We start from the raw sequence: 17,318 nt of genomic DNA on the forward strand, positions 1-17,318 counted from the left end.
AGTAATAGGGAAATGATTCCAGAAAGTTCTAGAGTTCCTGTAGATTTATTTTAATACAAAACCTTCTGGATACCCACTTCCTTAAAGCCTTCAAGATCCTCCCTTCTACCAAATACTTACCTTTTTTTTTTTTATTTTTTTTTGGTTTTTCGAGACAGGGTTTCTCTGTGTAGCTTTGCGCCTTTCCTGGAACTCACTTGGTAGTCCAGGCTGGCCTCGAACTCACAGAGATCCGCCTGGCTCTGCCTCCCGAGTGCTGGGATTAAAGGCGTGCGCCACCACCGCCCGGCCCAAATACTTACCTATCCCTACCAACTTTTTTTTTTAAACTAGCCCTCCTCAAAGTTTAATTTTAAACCAAAAACAAATAAAAGTACAGTTAATGCCTTTGAAAACCTGACAAAGGTACTGCTGATCCCTTAATGCCAGCCAAGGGCCAACAAATATTCTAAACCTCAGATTCTGGTTTTGAGAATTCAGGATGTTCCTACAATCTCAGCACAGAAGTCTCCCACACTTACTTTAAACTTAAACTTCCATAAGGACAACATTGATTGGTTTCCTTCAACTTCCCTAGTCAATGGGTTCCAGGAGGAAACCACAGCGTAGGACATAGGCTACCCAAGAGGGCCACCTAGTGTAAGGCAAGTAGACTGGGATCTATTATTTTAAGGGCTTTAACAGTGGCCTGAAAGCAAAGTCTACAATTAAAATTGACAGTGACCTGCCACACAGGTCTTTTCTACCAAGAGGGGTAGCTAGACGGCCTCCCTTTCCCATGGCAATTAAAGAAAAGGTACACAAACGACAGCCGGCAGAATGCAGGTCAGACGTGAGGAGCCAAATGATGTCAGGAGGCTGGGGAATCCATCTTTTCGGAGCTCTGTTGGCTGGGGTACCTGCCTGCCTGGATGATTTATACTCTGCTATCAGGAGGCAGCAGGGCAGGATGAGATCACCACTTCTCAAGCTTTGCAATCCCTGCTCTCTCTCCTATTACCTGCATCACGCCTCTAAAATCAAGCAAAACACTTGCACAACTTCATCTTGCTAGTGAAGTCACCATCGGATACAGTGCCTGGCACACGGCAGCCATGGAATGAGCAGCCCTTGTTAGCTCCACAGTGGAACACCGTGCTAAGTAGGAAGGGCGCATGTTTGCAAGTATGTGGGACAGGCATTCGGGCCCGAGTAAGGTTTTCCTTCGGGTGCTCTCAGGTCACGCTGCCCTTACCAGGTAGGCTTACCCTAGAGAACAAAAACCTGAGTGTCTAGATAGAAGATCTCCCCCAGACGTCCCAATTCAAACTCCATTAAGCTAAGGCTTACTGTGTATTAACTGTATATGATCTACATTCCTTCCCGAGCAGGCTCTTTAAGTACTCACTCACAGGGCAAGACTTTTCCTCAACAACCTGCAAAACTTGGAAAATATAATTACATTTGTCCTGTTGTCTTTATTCTTTGTAAAACAAGTGTGTACCCAACTGGCTCCACGGTCAGACTTTCCAATGGGATTTATTGCCACTCAGTGCCTTTGATCACAAGAAGGAACAACTGCTACCCTTCCAATGCAATTCCAGTAATCTGCACACACATTTAAAAGTCAGTTTCCAGTTCATCCTTTGAATGTAAAGTAACATGCATTTCTCTACAGAACCACTCCCTCTGCCCGCTGTGTGACTTACCCTTCTGCAAACTGTCCCTCTTTGACTTCTTTACCAAGTCTGTATTGAAAACCTAACCTATCTTAGGTACTGCAGGGCTAGAGAGGAAATCAAGCATCTCTTAGGGAACTTCTAGTCTAGTGGAGTAGGCAAGCTGAAATAAACACTAGAATAGAAAGGAATGCAGACTTTAGACGGGTGGAATGGGGGGTCAGGGAAGCTTCTCCTACACTCAGAAGTCAGGTCAGAACTGCCAAGTGAGGGGATACTAGACGACACTAGGCAGAATAAAGGACCGAAGTAGAACGGTTTCCAGGCAGAGAAGCAGCATGTGCTAAGGCAATGGCGGAAGAGGCCTGGACCAAGCAGACTGGTGCAGAGTGGAAAGAGCACATGACGGTCTGAAGAGGTGTAGGCAAGACCACTAAGGGTCTGGCTGGTTCTCTAGCCACTGTCCAAACAAGACTTAAAGATGGTTACTCTGGGCTGTGAAGAACATTCATTCAAAGCCTATTTTTTTTCTGAGTACCAATATAACAGGAATTTCCCAATGAACCAAAATTCAGAATAGAAAAGACACAATGTTTTCAGTGTATACTCTGATGGGAAAAGACTAGAATAACACATACCTAGTCCCAGGGAGAAAATGGGGATGAAGCTCCAATCAAAGGGAGTGAACTAGGAGCCAGAGGAAGGGACTGCCTGTTTAAGCAGAGTAGGCTAACTAACTAAACAGAGCTAGAGAGGATGAGGAATTTGGCTACGTGGATTACCTAGAGAGGACTATCACAGCGCAGGCGAAGTCCCACTCTTGTAGGCCCATGTCAAGAGGCTGGGAAGAGACTAAACAGCATTTTCTTTTACCTTGAAGGTGGAAAGAATGCAAGGTCTGATGTAAAGGAGACTTGTTACCTGGTTGCCCTTTCAAAATGGTCTGTCTAGGGGTGCAGCTCAGGCTAAGAGTGCCCGCCTCACATGGACAAACCTTGGGGTTCAGTCTCCAACACGGAGGAAAAGAATCCCTCTACATACTGCACGGAAGACAGACTGGAGAGGAAAGGGCCAGGTAGACGGGACAGCGTGGCTGTGGCCAGACAGCGTCAGCGGTGGGGCTGCCGTCAGACTCAGAACGGACGAGAAGTTCAAGCCCACAGGTACCTGAAGTTGGGGAGGTGTAAGACCAGGCAAAGACAAGGCTGACCCTAAGGCCTCTGGCAACCCAACTAATGGAATCATCTGTATCAGCATGAAGAACACTGAGCGACAAAGAAGCAGGACTGAGGCGCAAACTGTTTTCTTTAGACACTTAAGTCTGAGTTCCTGTTAGAAATCCAGTTAAAGGCTTGCATGTTTATGTATCTGGATATCTGAGTATCACTATATCCCATAGCTACAAGTCTAGTGTGAGGAGGAAAGAAAGGCTTTGGACATAAATCAGGAAGTAGCATACAGATGTTTTCAAAATCACAAGACAGACAGGATGAGGTCGTCTATGGAGCAGAAGTCGAAGGAAGAGGGGAGGTCTGACAACTGAGAACGGGGACAATTTTGATGCTAGCAAATTGAGGATAAATGGCTGGTTGGTGTAGTCACAGGAGAGCTGTTGTAAAAGGACTCTTCTGGATGAAACACATAAAATGGATTGCATCGGGGTACAAAGTGATAGAAGAAAAATGACTTCAAGCCATCCTGAGATCAGGGCCTCCTGAAAGATTCAGCTTTAAACTGTCCATCTCTTAGGCAGAGCACAAAAGTGCCCTCAAAAATACCAGGCAAGCTTTTCAAGAGTAGCAGATAGTTCAGAAGAAATGTGGGGACTAGGGGAGCCTACTCCTCTTGCAGAAGGATGCTCTACTACCCTGCGCTTTGTATGACCAGAACCTTAAGCCTCCCATCCTTTATAATTTTATAAAAGTTATTGCTTCTAATTGGGTTTCCCTGACAATCACATTCTTCCTGTAACATTTTGATAGCTATGAAGAACACATTTTAGTGATCCAGGTGATCAGGACTGGGGAGGGCAGCTATGGGGATGGAGATTAGGACACATTCCAGAAATACAGAGTAACACTGTTAGAACTTGGGAGGAGGGAAGAGAAAGGGAGGAGACAAAGATGACTTCCAGGTTTCTGACACACAGAACCAGATAGCTGATGTTGTCATTAACCCATTACTCAGGAAGCTTCAAGAAGACTGAGGTGGAAGAATATTACATTTCATTTTAGCACCTGGAACTGGAGCTTAGGACAGAAGGGAGCCTGAAGAGATCAGTTGCAAGCTTTCTGCCAATAAGGGAGCCTGAAGAGATCAGTTGCAAGCTTTCTGCCAATAAGGTGAAACTGCCGATGCACACGGAATAGACTGTCTGAGAGACAATATATTAGAAGGAGACATGCTCTAGCAGTGACCTCTTAGATGCTGACATATTTGCTAGCTGTAAAGAATAAGCTGAACATGCAAAGGAGTCAAAGACACAGTAGCTAAGAAAAGAGGTACAGGAAGGTCCAGAATACAGAGTGATAGAAGCCAATGGAAATGCCATTTCAAGGAAGGAAAAATCACGCCAATGTTTAATTGTGCTTATGACAGATCATCTTTGTCTTGCCAACAGATCTGCTGGTGCTATTCATTTCTTCCAAACCATTCTGGAACAATACAGTATAAAACCATTGTACCATAGTTTTATCATTTGCTAACACCAGTCTAATAAAAACTCTAATTTGAAGACAGCAAGGCTGAGAAACTCATCTTGTATAAAGTTGCTTCTGGAGCAAGGTGTGCTAGACCACACTCACAATACCAACATTTGGGAGACTGAGGCAAGAAAATTGCCATGAGTTTGAAACCAGCCTGGACTACAGAACAAAACATCTCAAAATAACAAAACCAAAATCAATTATACTCTGTGGTGGTTTAAAAGAAAATGGTCCCCAAAGGGAGTGGCACTAATGGGACATGTGGTCTTGTTGAAGTGAGCATGGCCTTGTTGGAGGAAGTATGTCACTGTGGGGGTGGGCTTTGAGGTCTCCTATGCTCAAGATACCACCCAGTGTCTCAGTTCATTTCCTGTTGCCTGTACAAGATGTCCAGCTACCTCTCCAGCACCATGTCTGCCTGCATGCCACCATGATGCTAATGGACTGAACCTCTGCACTGTAAGCCACCCAATGAAATGTGTTCCTTTATAAGAGTTGCTGTGGTCATGGTGTCTCTTCGCAGCAACAGAAACCCTAACTAAGACCCACTCCCAGCATTGAAGGGATTGTGGAAAGCAGCCAGGCCCTGAAATCTCCAGCACTGCCCTGGGTTTGCTCACAGGCAGGACCCAGGTCTCCCTGTGCTTCAGTTCATTGCTGCCTAGTGCTGGAGTTAGTGAGCGGCAGCGCATCTGAGGAAAGGCCCCATCCCCATAAGGTCTTAGAATCCACAGTTAATTCTGGAAGAATACCAGGGGAAGGAGGAGGCCCATTTGAACCACATATTCTCCTCAGAGCCCTTAAGACAGTTACTTCAAGCTGTTTGGTATGGTGTGACTACTTCTCAGACAAACAAGATACTTCTGACATCTATGAAGTTTCTTCTCTAAAGGAGAAAAAGGAACATGCAATATATTGTTTTCATAAGCAAGATGTGAGACACTAGCTCTCAAAAAGATTCATATTTTCTAAAGAATTCAATTATCAACTAAACAAAGAAACTCCTGTCTTTCTCAAGGCAGTTAATTTTAAATGGCAATCAAGCTGTTCACTGTAAAGTGAGAGGTGCTATTGATTCCTGAGCACTTAGCCCAGCACATGCAGCACATGCTGTAAGACAGAAGCACAGCACTCAGTGAGTGAGTAAAGACTGAGTAGAGAAACGCCACTGCAATTCCCATCTAAACTCCATGTTCTCTCTACATCCAATACTGAGGTCTCACACAGACTACCGATAGGTCTCACAGTTGCAGAACTAAGATTTGACTCTATCCAAAGAAAACCGCACATAGCAATCTAAAAAGTATGAACGAACTGCCATTAGCTTCAACACAATAGAGATTACAATGAAGAACAGCCAGTGCAGCACTACTTTCCTCCTGACGGAGCCCCAGCCTTCCCGATGCCCTGTTCTCAAGGGGCTTCTCGGGGCTTACTCTGAGTCCTCCGACATCAGTGACTGCCGGACCGGCTTTTTCACCTATATATTACTGGGAAGTGTCACAGCAACAACTGTATGCAGCAAACTAAAGTTCATAAACTTTGGCTAAGGGAAACAAGTGGAAGGAACGGTGACCATTTTACTCTGGGTCTGAATCTAACCTCGTCTCTGTACTTCCCTTCTCATGCTGCCACAGGGCCACACGAGTCCCTGTTGCCTCAGACCAAGTTTTTCATGCATGCCCTTGTTTCTCTGGACTCAGTGTGAAGGAAGCCACTGCAGAGAAATCAACTCTTACCAAATTCACAATGGCTAAATCCTACCCATCTTTGAAGGTCCAACATCACCATGCCCATGAAGCCTACCCTGCACTCTGTAACGAGAAGAATCTTTTCCTGACCGTCTAAGTCCAGCAACTGGCCTGTGCCTCTATAATATCTGACACATTCAACCTTGCATTGAGTTATACTCACTCACATTTTATAATGTGCGCATGTGTGTATATATATGTATACACACACACACACATACACGCACACGCGCGCACACACACATACGCCCCCGTGTAATTTATATGGCAAGTATTTTTTGTAATTACTTTATTCCCCTGTCTCAGGAGGAAAGAAAAATGACTATCACAGTCACGAGAACTAAGTCACAGGTTAAACAAGTGTGCATTGCGCCTCCCATTTCTTGCTCTCCATTACCCTGCAAAGTCATGAGAGGGGATAACTGAAGACAGACTCACTGTTAAGTGTCCTTCATGATGATCGGGGAAGTGAATGAACAAGTACTCGGTGGCTACCAGCTGCATTATGGAGTCACCTAGAAATTCCATCCTCTGATTGTGGCCTCTGGAAAAGGACACATCACTGTAAGCTAACCAATAAGCATTTGTTGATTTAAAAACAATAATTTTCAAGATTACAATTTAAAAATTAAAATTGGTTCATTTTGTTTTAAAGCATAAAACTAAATATAATACCCTGATACACTCAACTGAGGAAAATTAATTTTTAAAAAATATTTTTATTTTAATTGCATATGTGTGGTGTTTGTGTTTGTGATAGGTATGTGCACATAAGACCAGAAGAAGGTGTTAGATCACCTGGAGCTGTAGCCGCCAATGATTGTGAGCACCTGACATAGGTACAGAAACCAAACTCAGGTCTCTGAAAGAGCAGTACACACTTTAACTCCTTCACTAATCTGCCCAGCTCGACAGTGAATACTTGAAGGATTAAATGACTACTAAATTAAGATTAGTTCTATCAACTGAAAAGTACAGTAAAATATGGAAAAAAACTCTCATAAGAAAGAAAAGAGCCTCTAATTTTTTTCTAAAGCTATTAAATATGTAAGTTATTTATTCAAATCTGGAATTTAATTTACAAATGTTTATAAAAAGCTATTAGAGTCTTTAATTTTATAGTTTAAAGAGAGTTGGGAATTTTCCACTCAAGAGAAGGGGAAAAAAACCATTGTATTATATAAAGCTGCATACATACTCACACCTACAATCTTGCTACTTACTTTTTTTTCTGTGCTGAGGACTGAACTCAGGATTTTAATCTCTAGCAAAGTTTTTCTTATTTTTAATTTCAATAGTCTCAACAAATCAATTTTCTAAAGTAGGAGTTGGAAAGTCAGATCCAGTGACAGCCTGTTTGCAGCTTTGACTAGAGAGCAGTCACATTTATTTTTCTTAATCTATGGTTGTTTCTAAGGTATTATGGCAAGTGACAAATAAACCACATGGTCTACAAAGCTGATAATACTTAATACATATTTCTGTATGGGCAAAAGTTTTAACTCCCTCAGATCTCATAAACTTCATGAAGACAGCAAGATGCTTGTGAACAGACCCGAAGGCATGGGATGAGAGAACAACCCCCGGTCCACTGTCTAGCTGCTGTCTGTCTAGTCACATGACTCTCCTCTGAAGGGCAGGAGGGTTTGGAACTCCCTCCTCTAAATGGTCAAGTAGGGCTACATGGGTACTCTGAACTCACAGGGTCAGGTGGTTAAACCCCACAGTCCTCAACGTGAATGCCCTTGCCAGAAGTCGAACATGAGTAAAAATGACTCCAATTGCTTCTTCAAACTCTGTAAGTTTCTGTAGAACTGGAGAAGTTTCAATAAGCTGTCGATCCGTATTTGGCTCTTGTAGCTATAGGAAAACAGAAATAAAATAAAAATCACATGTAGGTTTTGTTACAAGAGTAATTATCAATTGCAGGACACTGTTCTGTAAAATTCCATCTCCCGTGGGCAGAAATTTCTGAAATGCCAAATAAAAAGTGAAAGCCTCTTCCTCACTCTTAGAATAGCAAACAAACCTAATATTTAAAGAAGGCTCAAATAATATTTTCCAATCTTCATTCAAATTTCAAGGCCAAGTTCTGTACACAGATAGTTCAAAATCCCTGGTATTAGACTAACTCTCTAAGGAAGATGCAAGCTGAAGAACAGCTGCCGTGTGTGTGTGTGTGTGTGTGTGTGTGTGTGTGTGTGTGTGTGTGTGTGTGTGTAGAGGAAGTATGTGCCAGGGAGCAGTGACTCTTAAACTCCACTCGTTCTAGCCAAAAGGTCAAGAAGCAGCAGTTCTCTACCCTCATGAAGCCCCTGCAGGACTTGGTAAAGGCAGATGGCTGGGCCCTGCCCATAGAGTAGAAAGACTCCAGGGTTTTCCACATCTAGAGTGGATGCTAGGAATTTGCCCTTCTGACAAGTTTCTAGGTGATAAAATGCTGCTGTTTGGGAAGTGCCCTTTAAGAGTCTGATTTTAGAGTACATGGACTACTGTGCATCTACTAGAGACCAAACTGTTTGGGCAAATGAGCATCACTAAAACTGAATTCCGATTCCAGCAGATATTATTATTCCACTAGACAGGTGTTACTCCATGTAACAACGAGCCTTTAACACCTGGCAAGGAGAAAATATAAGAAGTATAAATAAAATTAACATTTCCAACAACATTGGGCAACCTTATTTTTTAATAGAATATTTTTAAAGCACTCTGAGTTGCCATCTACTATTATAAAACCTCCCATGAACATCTGATTACTAGTAATTATTATTTATGCTAAATACATATTCACATATAAGATGTGTGATGAGGTGAAATACATATACACATACCCTAAACTAAAGCAGCAAAAAAAAAAACAACAGAAACTCTGAAAGTGAACCGAGGAAAAGCATGCACCTTGTTTCAGATCCTTTAAATTTCTAAATCAGTGTGCAGTAAATTGTATGCAATCTGAATCAATATCTAAGGCCCAAATTAGGTTATAACGTAGCAATATTAATTGAGTATGTGTTCTACTTTTTAACTATGCCTAAGATCACCTCTAACATCATTTTCCCCACACTAGCAGGCGCGAGGGTATGTAAGAGTTAAGCTAGCACATTTGCATCTGTTGGGACAGGGCTATACCCCCATAGCAGCTCCTTCTGTCTTGTGAGGAACATGACTCCCATGACTTCCAGATCACATGAGCACACACAACACCTGGGTACATTTACTATTTATTTCCAAAATTTCCTATACTGGCACCCAACATAAAGTCTTAATTCCAGGGAAGAGAATCAAAGGATAAAGGTGTGTATGTGGCTGGGGGGGGAGGGGGCGGCGGAGGGGGGAAGCGTGCATGGGACAAAAGTAAGAGAAAGCCATGGAGTTTCTAAGGCTCACTGCAGACAAGAAGGCCATACTCACTTGGAGTGGGTGGAGAGGATAATGGAGCCAGACTTCTCGAAGATCCTGGAAAATGAAATGATGCCTTTAGTGCTCAAGGGAGTCATTTAACACACTCCAGAGTACTAAATAAAATGTCATTATTTGAAATACTGAACTATTTCAGATGCTGACTCCACTTACTGCAAATTCAATAGTGCTAGCAAACTAATTTTTTAAAAGTGTATTCACCACTCAAACTGCCTGTAGTGACTCTCATTAGCCTATTAAGCTGGGGAGGAAGAGAGCCTTTTAAAACTAACTTCCACATTTGCTGAACCTACTACGCTGGATCAAACTACTCTTGTATTCATACTTTGCATGCCCCAGACCTGGGTATCTGTTACAGCTTGTGTGAAACTCCCCTCACATCTCTCTTATTTCACTTCATGGTCGTGAGCTCGTTTCAGAGGATGCAGAAACACCCCGCGTCTAGTTCCTAAGTCCCCACAACTATGAGACCATGCTTTAACACGGTTCACACAAATGTTTGTTTGAAATATGGTAATAAATAAACTTTATGGAACATCCTGTTAAATTATCTCATTGGCTGAGTTAAATCCAGGAGCAGTTCTAAATTCCAATTTCCTTGGGATTAAAGGGTTTTTCCTCCAGGTTCAGGGAGCCTCAACCTAGATCTACTCTCAGGCCTTGGCGTTAGACTTTTTTAAAAAAGTGAGAAAAATAACCTGAAGAGAAATATTTTTCCAAAGTTTGTTTTTTGGCCGGGTATAGGAAAATTAGGATCCTTTGTGACACATAAGGTCATAAAGCGAAATGAAAAGTCCCATGTTTTGACCAACTTACTTCTTAACAACACACAGAGGTTCTCAGACAATGTTTAAAGACAGGGTTTAAATATCAAACTCATTTCTAAAGGCACATGAAGGGACTACTGTTAGTCAAATTAACAACCTCTCCCTTTTATTCCCCAGAGTGAATTATACTGAATGTCATCCCTCCTCACACTTCCTGGTGTTCTCTCAACGTCTGGTTCTCTCTCCTCCCACAACAAAAAGAATGCTTCCAAATCAGCCCCTGTCTCCTGTGGAGTATGTCGTCATTTTTACAGATCCTCATTCCTGCTTCAGTTTGGATTATTTTATTCCGCTACAATGACCTCTCATCTAAGTCACAATTTCGAATGCCTTATGGCATTGACCTCACATGCACTCAGGCAGTAACTCTTCACGTTTCACATTAAGCTAGGGAGTGTGGTGTCAGGAAGAGCTGCAGTCTGGTGGGGCGCCTAGGTTTCATTCTGATCCCACACTGGAATTTATTTATTCTCCCCAAACCTAGAGGTATGAGCCTCAGGTATAAGCCAAAGAGAATCCTAGTCCCTGGGTCAAAGTGTTCCCTGATATCTCAATGAGTAACGCAGTGAAGGCGCGAAGCCCGGTGTGGGTCAAAGAAAACAGCAACATCAATAACGATGGACCAACAGCATTCATAAAGCAGCCCTCCTCCAACCGTGCCCAAGTTCTCCAGAACCCAAGAGTCACACAGACATTCGAATTCGTTTCCTCCTTGCTGCTTCATGGTTTTCTCTTTTAAAAAAGGTATGATTTCTCCTTGGATGGTCATGGCCACCCACTTGGTGTAAATCCATGCCACCTTACAACCAGACATTTCATTCACATCCATCTCCTTTTACTTATCCTAGTGCAGTGTCAGAGAAAATACACTAGAAAGATCTAGACCGGGGTCCCAGCAATACCGTTAATTAGCTCCAGGACTATGACATGCTTCTAGAAAAGACTCAAGATTGACTGGGTCATTACCACAGCATATTGATATTAAAAACCTATTATGTATTAGGTTACTAAGATAAATAGGATACAACTCTGTCCTCAAAGGGGCCTAATGAGGAAGAACGAAGGTAAATAAACAGAGCTTAGGTACCTGCAGTAGGTCCCTTAATAGAGAAAAATCATTCTCAACTATGCCACAGCTGCCTCTTTCTCAGATTAAATCTCATATGAAAAGAAACGGCTGCAGTTGAGATAGGCTCCTTGATGGACGGCAGGCTCTTACACCAGGATGGGAGGGAGTGGGCACCAGAGGGAAAGCCACATCACTCTGCCTGGGGCTGTTAGGAAACTCTTCAAAGAAGACTGGAAGAACATGAAAAATCTAGGAAACAGCAGAGGGTGAGAACCGAAAGCCAGCCATATACAAGCACAAAAGGGAAACGTCTAAGGAATGGCATACAGCGTGGGCGAAAAGGAGACTAAAAGAGGTCGAACAGGTGAGGACAACATCAGATCTCCGTGCCCATCTTTAATCCCAGCACTCAGGAGAGAGAGGTAAGTGGATCTCTCTGAGTTCGAGGCCACCTGGCCTATAGAGTGAGCTCCCAGGGCTACACACACAGTGAGGTCCTGTCTAAACAACACCAAAACCTACCCAGACCTTCTATGCTCCGTTGTATAGACTAGTAATCAAGTATCTTAAACTAGAAAGGCCCGTCGTCACTCACTCACACAACAACTCTTGGCATAACGAAAGACTGACGCAGTGAGGGACAGCAGACAGCTAAACAAGGGAGGGATTCGAGGCCTTAAGAAGAATGCAGGCCAGTTGCAAGAGAAGCAATCCAAGACTCACTTGAGTCAACCAACAGTGATGAAAATTTAAAACTGAATGGATACACGGAGAGGAAAAGCTTCGGGACAGGAAACATTCTAAGGTTTCTGATTTAAAGATAGAGACTAAAAGCGATGGGGCCAATACTAAACATGTTAAAATGGCAAGTCTGTGGAAGACCCCACACCAGGCTGCTCAGAAGCAATTTAAAGAGACACAGTTTCAATTTCCAGAGGGCGGGAGAAAGGCCTGGGTCAGAGATGCTGGGGACAGATATACAAAGAGAAAAGATGGATGAAGGTAGGGAAGGTTATATAACACCTCTCCACTGTTTTAAGAGGGCCAGGGCGAGTGATGAAACCCAAGCTTTCCACGCAGGAAAACTCACTGGGTAAGCCTGCAGGGCTATACAAGCAAATACTGTTGCAGAAAGTGAAAAATCAGTTGAGGGAGAGAAGACAGCCAGCCCTGCTGTTGAGAGGGCTGCAAGGGGAGTGTAGACAATGTCAACAGGGACGCTGACAGAAAGCAAGGCTTCCTTCTCAGCCAGCAGCAGGAGAAACCCGAAAGGACCCTCTGCGGAGAACCTTCCTCCTTCTGGACAACACTGCGCTCTCGCCTGCTCCACAGTGCCCGGTCCCCTGAATAACTACTGGGGACACACTCAGTTGCTAAACCTCACCAGAGCACTCCATTTCAAACCAAACCTTTCTCTTAATTTGGTCTCATGCCCAGCAGCCAACCAAGAACCTCAGTATTCAGCACCAGTCCTGGCCTTAAAGGACGCCTCTCTCTTGCTGTGTGGGCACTCTTGAGTCACAGAGTTCATCAACCTGCGTTAGTTGTCTGCAGTTCTTTCCTGGCTGTTCGTCTGACTACATTTTCATAACATCAGACACACACACACACACACACACACACACACACACACACACACACACACACACACACTGGTTTGTCAACGTTTCACTCATTTAATAACTAGCAGATTCAAGCCAATGTGGAAACGCCACTCAAGTTAAAAGGCCCAAGCTTGTTTACACGAAAATTCTGAAGCAGAAAGTTGTGTATTACTGGGCCTTGCTCAGTTTTACAAGAGACATCAAAATGAATTCTGAGCCTCAGCCCTTCCATTTGTAAGATAATGTTTGGGCTCTGTTTTTCCATTTACACACTTCTTCATTTCACCCTTTTAGCAAATATTAAATGCTGGGCAGGTCAGCATTGCACTAGGCGCTGGAAATACAAGATAAGCTTACTAAGTAGACAAATGGGACAGAGCAGTTGAAGGGGGAAAACCGTCTAAACACAAGCGGATCCAATTAAGAACACAAGACGCAAACATGCCGGGAAGGAGCGCAGGAGCAGGAGCAGGAGCAGGTTCAGCCAGGACAGCGGAGAAGGGGTAAGCAGAGGGAAGGGAGACACTGGAGGAGGAAGGCGGGGAAAAGCTGGCTGAAACTGCCAACAAAAGAAAAAGGCCAGAACTATGATATTTTAAAATCTGAGGGAAAAGTCCTAAAATACATGCCATCTGCTACAGACGCAAATCAAGACACACAGTTGTTTGTGCATGTAGGACAAAATGGGGGACTATGGACCATCTGCAGATAATTCTTCTAATACAAGCAAATACACAAATAGAGAAATCATCACATATCTAGGAAAATGAACTTAATTCTTAGACATAACAGTGAGGTCACATTTCTAAAAGTACTGACTTTTAACTACACCAAGTAATGCAGTCATGACACCTGACAGGCATGTAAGAAGAGGTCTCATGAGGACTTACAACACTGGCATCCTGTGTTCTCCATCCTCCACAAGAGTTATTTCAATTATGATGACATTTCAATTCAGAATATCGAGCTGCCTTTCTCTCTTAATGTTAAATTGACTTGTTTTGGTAGAGAAAGCATTTAGGATGCTCTAGCACATGCAAGAGTAAAAGGGTATCCCTGGCAATATTAATAGCTTAAAACATTAGTAACAGAAACTATTTTAGAATCAAAAAAACAAACACTACAATTTGCTTTAAAAAGTTCTCCTAGATGATTTATTCATAGACCCATCAGAAACTCCTGTCTAACATAAACATTCATTTTTCTAGTCTACATAATTGAGGAGAAAAAAATCCAACAAAGCAAAAACAAACCATGAACAGACTAATATCTTTAACTATAATCTTTAACTAATATCTTTAACGGCACGAGGCCGGTACCCATTTGTTAAAAAGTGTAAAACCATAATTAACTTAGAGAAATGACCCAACACAACCACCCCTACTGTATGTGTGATGCATATGCAATCTAGAAGCGACCACAAAGAAAAGAGATCAGGTGAAAGAGAAATCCCTGAGAAAAATACCACCAAACTCTCACATCTGCAAGCGCTGAACAGGCCGATATTAACGTACTCGACATCTGCGGCCTACGAGGGCTGGCATTTAGTTTCTCCTACAGTCTTTCTAAAGAACAAAGCTTCTGCTCTGATAGACGGCTGAGGGAAGAAGATGACTGAGCATAAATACCGGGTCATTAAAGAGTAAGCGTCCAAATAACTGTCTGGCTTCTTCCAGGCTGCCCTCCAAGTAAACCGCTCCTAGATGGAAGGAAGCAAAAGCCAAAAGGAAGGCCGTGTTAATATTCAGAGAAAATTACACAGCTCTAAAAAAAAGTCAACAGGCAAGTCAAAACCAGACCAGGAATAAGGAGAGATCGTTTTAAAGGGAACACCTCCCTGCTCTGAGCTATGCATCCGAGGTAAAATTCAGACTGAAATATAGTTAACTCACTAAAATTTGTAAGCAAAAGAGGTGAGATATGAATTCTCATGGAGATGCGGCATATACCCTATGAAAGGGACAATACCTAACTATACTAAAGAAAACACTTCAATTCAGTTTCTGTTTATATAGTACATATTTTAAAACAAACATATGCATGACTCTAAGAAAAAAATAGATAAAGCCAGAGTCTAGACCAATGAAGGCTTCTGAAAATAAAAACCAGGATATGCTACACTTTTAATTTGAAATAATTAAGCACTGTAAATGCACTTAGCATTAATCATAAGCTGTTAGTGCTATACTAACATTTTAACTTGGTAGCAAAATATATGAGTAGAAAAGTCATATTTTCTTACAATCAAAATTTTATATCTGTCTTCAGAATGGCCACATCCACGTACAATGTTAAAGTGCTAAGACGTTTTTGATCAATGTTACTAACTGTATCAATAGCTGTAGCAAAACGGTCAGCACAGCAGCTATGGTCTAGGGCCTAGCAGACACCAGGCTAGCTACTCCACATTCCTCTTTGTCCCTTCATGGGGCAGCTCAGGAAAGTGTCAGAAGGTTCCTGTGGTCCAGGCTCCTCACTGACTGGTGGGAAGGCTCAGCTATGTGGAACTCAACTCTGGACCGGGGGCTGGCAGGCCTGGAATGATTCCTTCAAGAACTCCTTGAGGAAGTGACACTGTCTCCATCTCCGACGGGGAAAATGAAGATCAGAGATTGGATTGTCTACCAAAGACACATATCGGACAACTGAGGGAATAAGGAATCGAATCATGTCTGCTCAACCCCGACGCCAAACCGCCACACTGTAGATAGTATATGTAAAAGGCCCAACAATTCCACGTGGTAAACTCCCTGGAAATGGACCTATTGATGAAAACCAGACACTGCTGGGAAAGAGTGGATAACTACGAACATTCTCTTTCCACTATCACCAATGTGAAACTGTAATAGAAACTTCTGTGTTCATTTTCAAAGGAAGAGGGCAAAAAGAAACGCAAAGGATTTTGAGAAATAAAATGTACTTAATTGTTTACTTAAAAATTAAGAAACTGTCCATCAACTATAATATTTTATTGTACAGTATATTTCAATTACCAGCTAATTAATTCTCCACTAATTTTCTTGTACCAACAGATAACCATATGCTGCAGTTATAATGCCTGGGTAAGAAGTGCCTGTATCAGTCTTGCTTTGCAAAAACCAACAATAGTTACATAGATTCAAGACGTAAGAATTAAAAAGGTTTTATTTTCAAGATACTGAAATCAGAAAATTTTGTAAATGATTTAAAATACGTTCAAAAACCACACTGGGATCTTACTAGCAATTTAGTTCCTGTCTCCTTGCGTGTGTACGTATGTCGAAGCTAGAAAGCAAGCCTTGTTCATATTAATTCAGTTCAATTCTGGAAACACTAAGCATGCCATCAGAGACGAAGCATGCAGTAACTAGAAAGCATGATTGATTTGTGGAGACACTACAACAACTACAGCACAGTGTGGTGGGTGTTCACGTGCGTTAGGAACAAGCCACTCTACTGTAAGCTTCTCCACTGAATTTCATGCACTCTCCAACAAGCTCAACACATGCAAGGAGCAGATTTTCAACGGAAATTACCTATCAATGCTTCAAAACAATTGGCCATCGCATGCCGGAGGTCCGATTCTCTACACAGGTCAGGCCCATGGGCATACAGCATAAATCGATCCAGTTCAAGTTTCTGCAAAATCCAAAATGATAAAAAGTGAGACGGTTTTGTCAAAGTAACTCTGCGTCTCATGGGGAAAGGAGCAACGGTAAATGCACTGTTCGTGCAAGTTTATCAGGTGATCCATTAGAAATCCACACAGTTTGCCGGGCGGTGGTGGTGCACACCTTTAACCCCAGCACTCGGGAGGCAGAGGCAGGCGGATCTCTGTGAGTTCAAGGCCAGCCTGGTCTACAGAGCGAGTTCCAGGAAAAGGCGCAAAGCTACACAGAGAAACCCTGTCTCGAAAAACCAAAAAAAAAAAAGAAATCCACACAGTTCAGTCCTGACCAGCTGAAGGATTCCCCAGATTCCAAGAGTCAGAGTTGGGGTCAGAAATCACTGAAATCTGACTTTTCAAATCCAAGTGCAAACCAAGTATGAGACTACACTAAAAAAGATTCTGCTACAAGAACATGGACGTCTGGGTTCACCTAGAAGATGCAAACCTAACCCAAAGGTCTAACCAAGAGTCTTGACTCTCTAGATTCCAGAAATACGTGACACAGATATGTCTGTACCACACAGAACAGGTGAGGATTTCAAAAATACTTTCAGCTCTAAATATTTAACTGGGTGAGGCTTCAAAGAGCTCTGTGTTTTGCATGTATGTCTCCTTTCAGAGGCTCCCACGCC

The 17,318-nt window shown here is 42.6% G+C and overlaps 1 protein-coding gene across 4 annotated transcripts in view; it reads right to left on the reverse strand.

Annotated features, from left to right (window-relative positions):
• The window catches only part of Drosha (drosha ribonuclease III), a 119,914-nt gene that overhangs the window by 14,375 nt on the left and 88,221 nt on the right, over positions 1-17,318 (reverse strand). For all 4 annotated transcript variants that reach the window (XM_052743088.1, XM_052743090.1, XM_052743089.1 and 1 more), the window contains 5 exons: positions 16,553-16,655; positions 14,666-14,736; positions 9,529-9,573; positions 7,817-7,974; positions 6,553-6,658 (listed from right to left, as the gene is read on the reverse strand). In XM_052743088.1, the coding sequence (XP_052599048.1) occupies positions 6,553-6,658; positions 7,817-7,974; positions 9,529-9,573; positions 14,666-14,736; positions 16,553-16,655 (483 nt within the window). The remainder of the gene's footprint in view (positions 1-6,552; positions 6,659-7,816; positions 7,975-9,528; positions 9,574-14,665; positions 14,737-16,552; positions 16,656-17,318) is intronic.

The sequence above is a fragment of the Peromyscus californicus genome, unplaced genomic scaffold (genome assembly GCF_007827085.1).
Source record: "Peromyscus californicus insignis strain IS unplaced genomic scaffold, ASM782708v3 Scaffold_18__1_contigs__length_77618521, whole genome shotgun sequence".
NCBI classification, from domain to species: domain Eukaryota; kingdom Metazoa; phylum Chordata; class Mammalia; order Rodentia; family Cricetidae; genus Peromyscus; species Peromyscus californicus.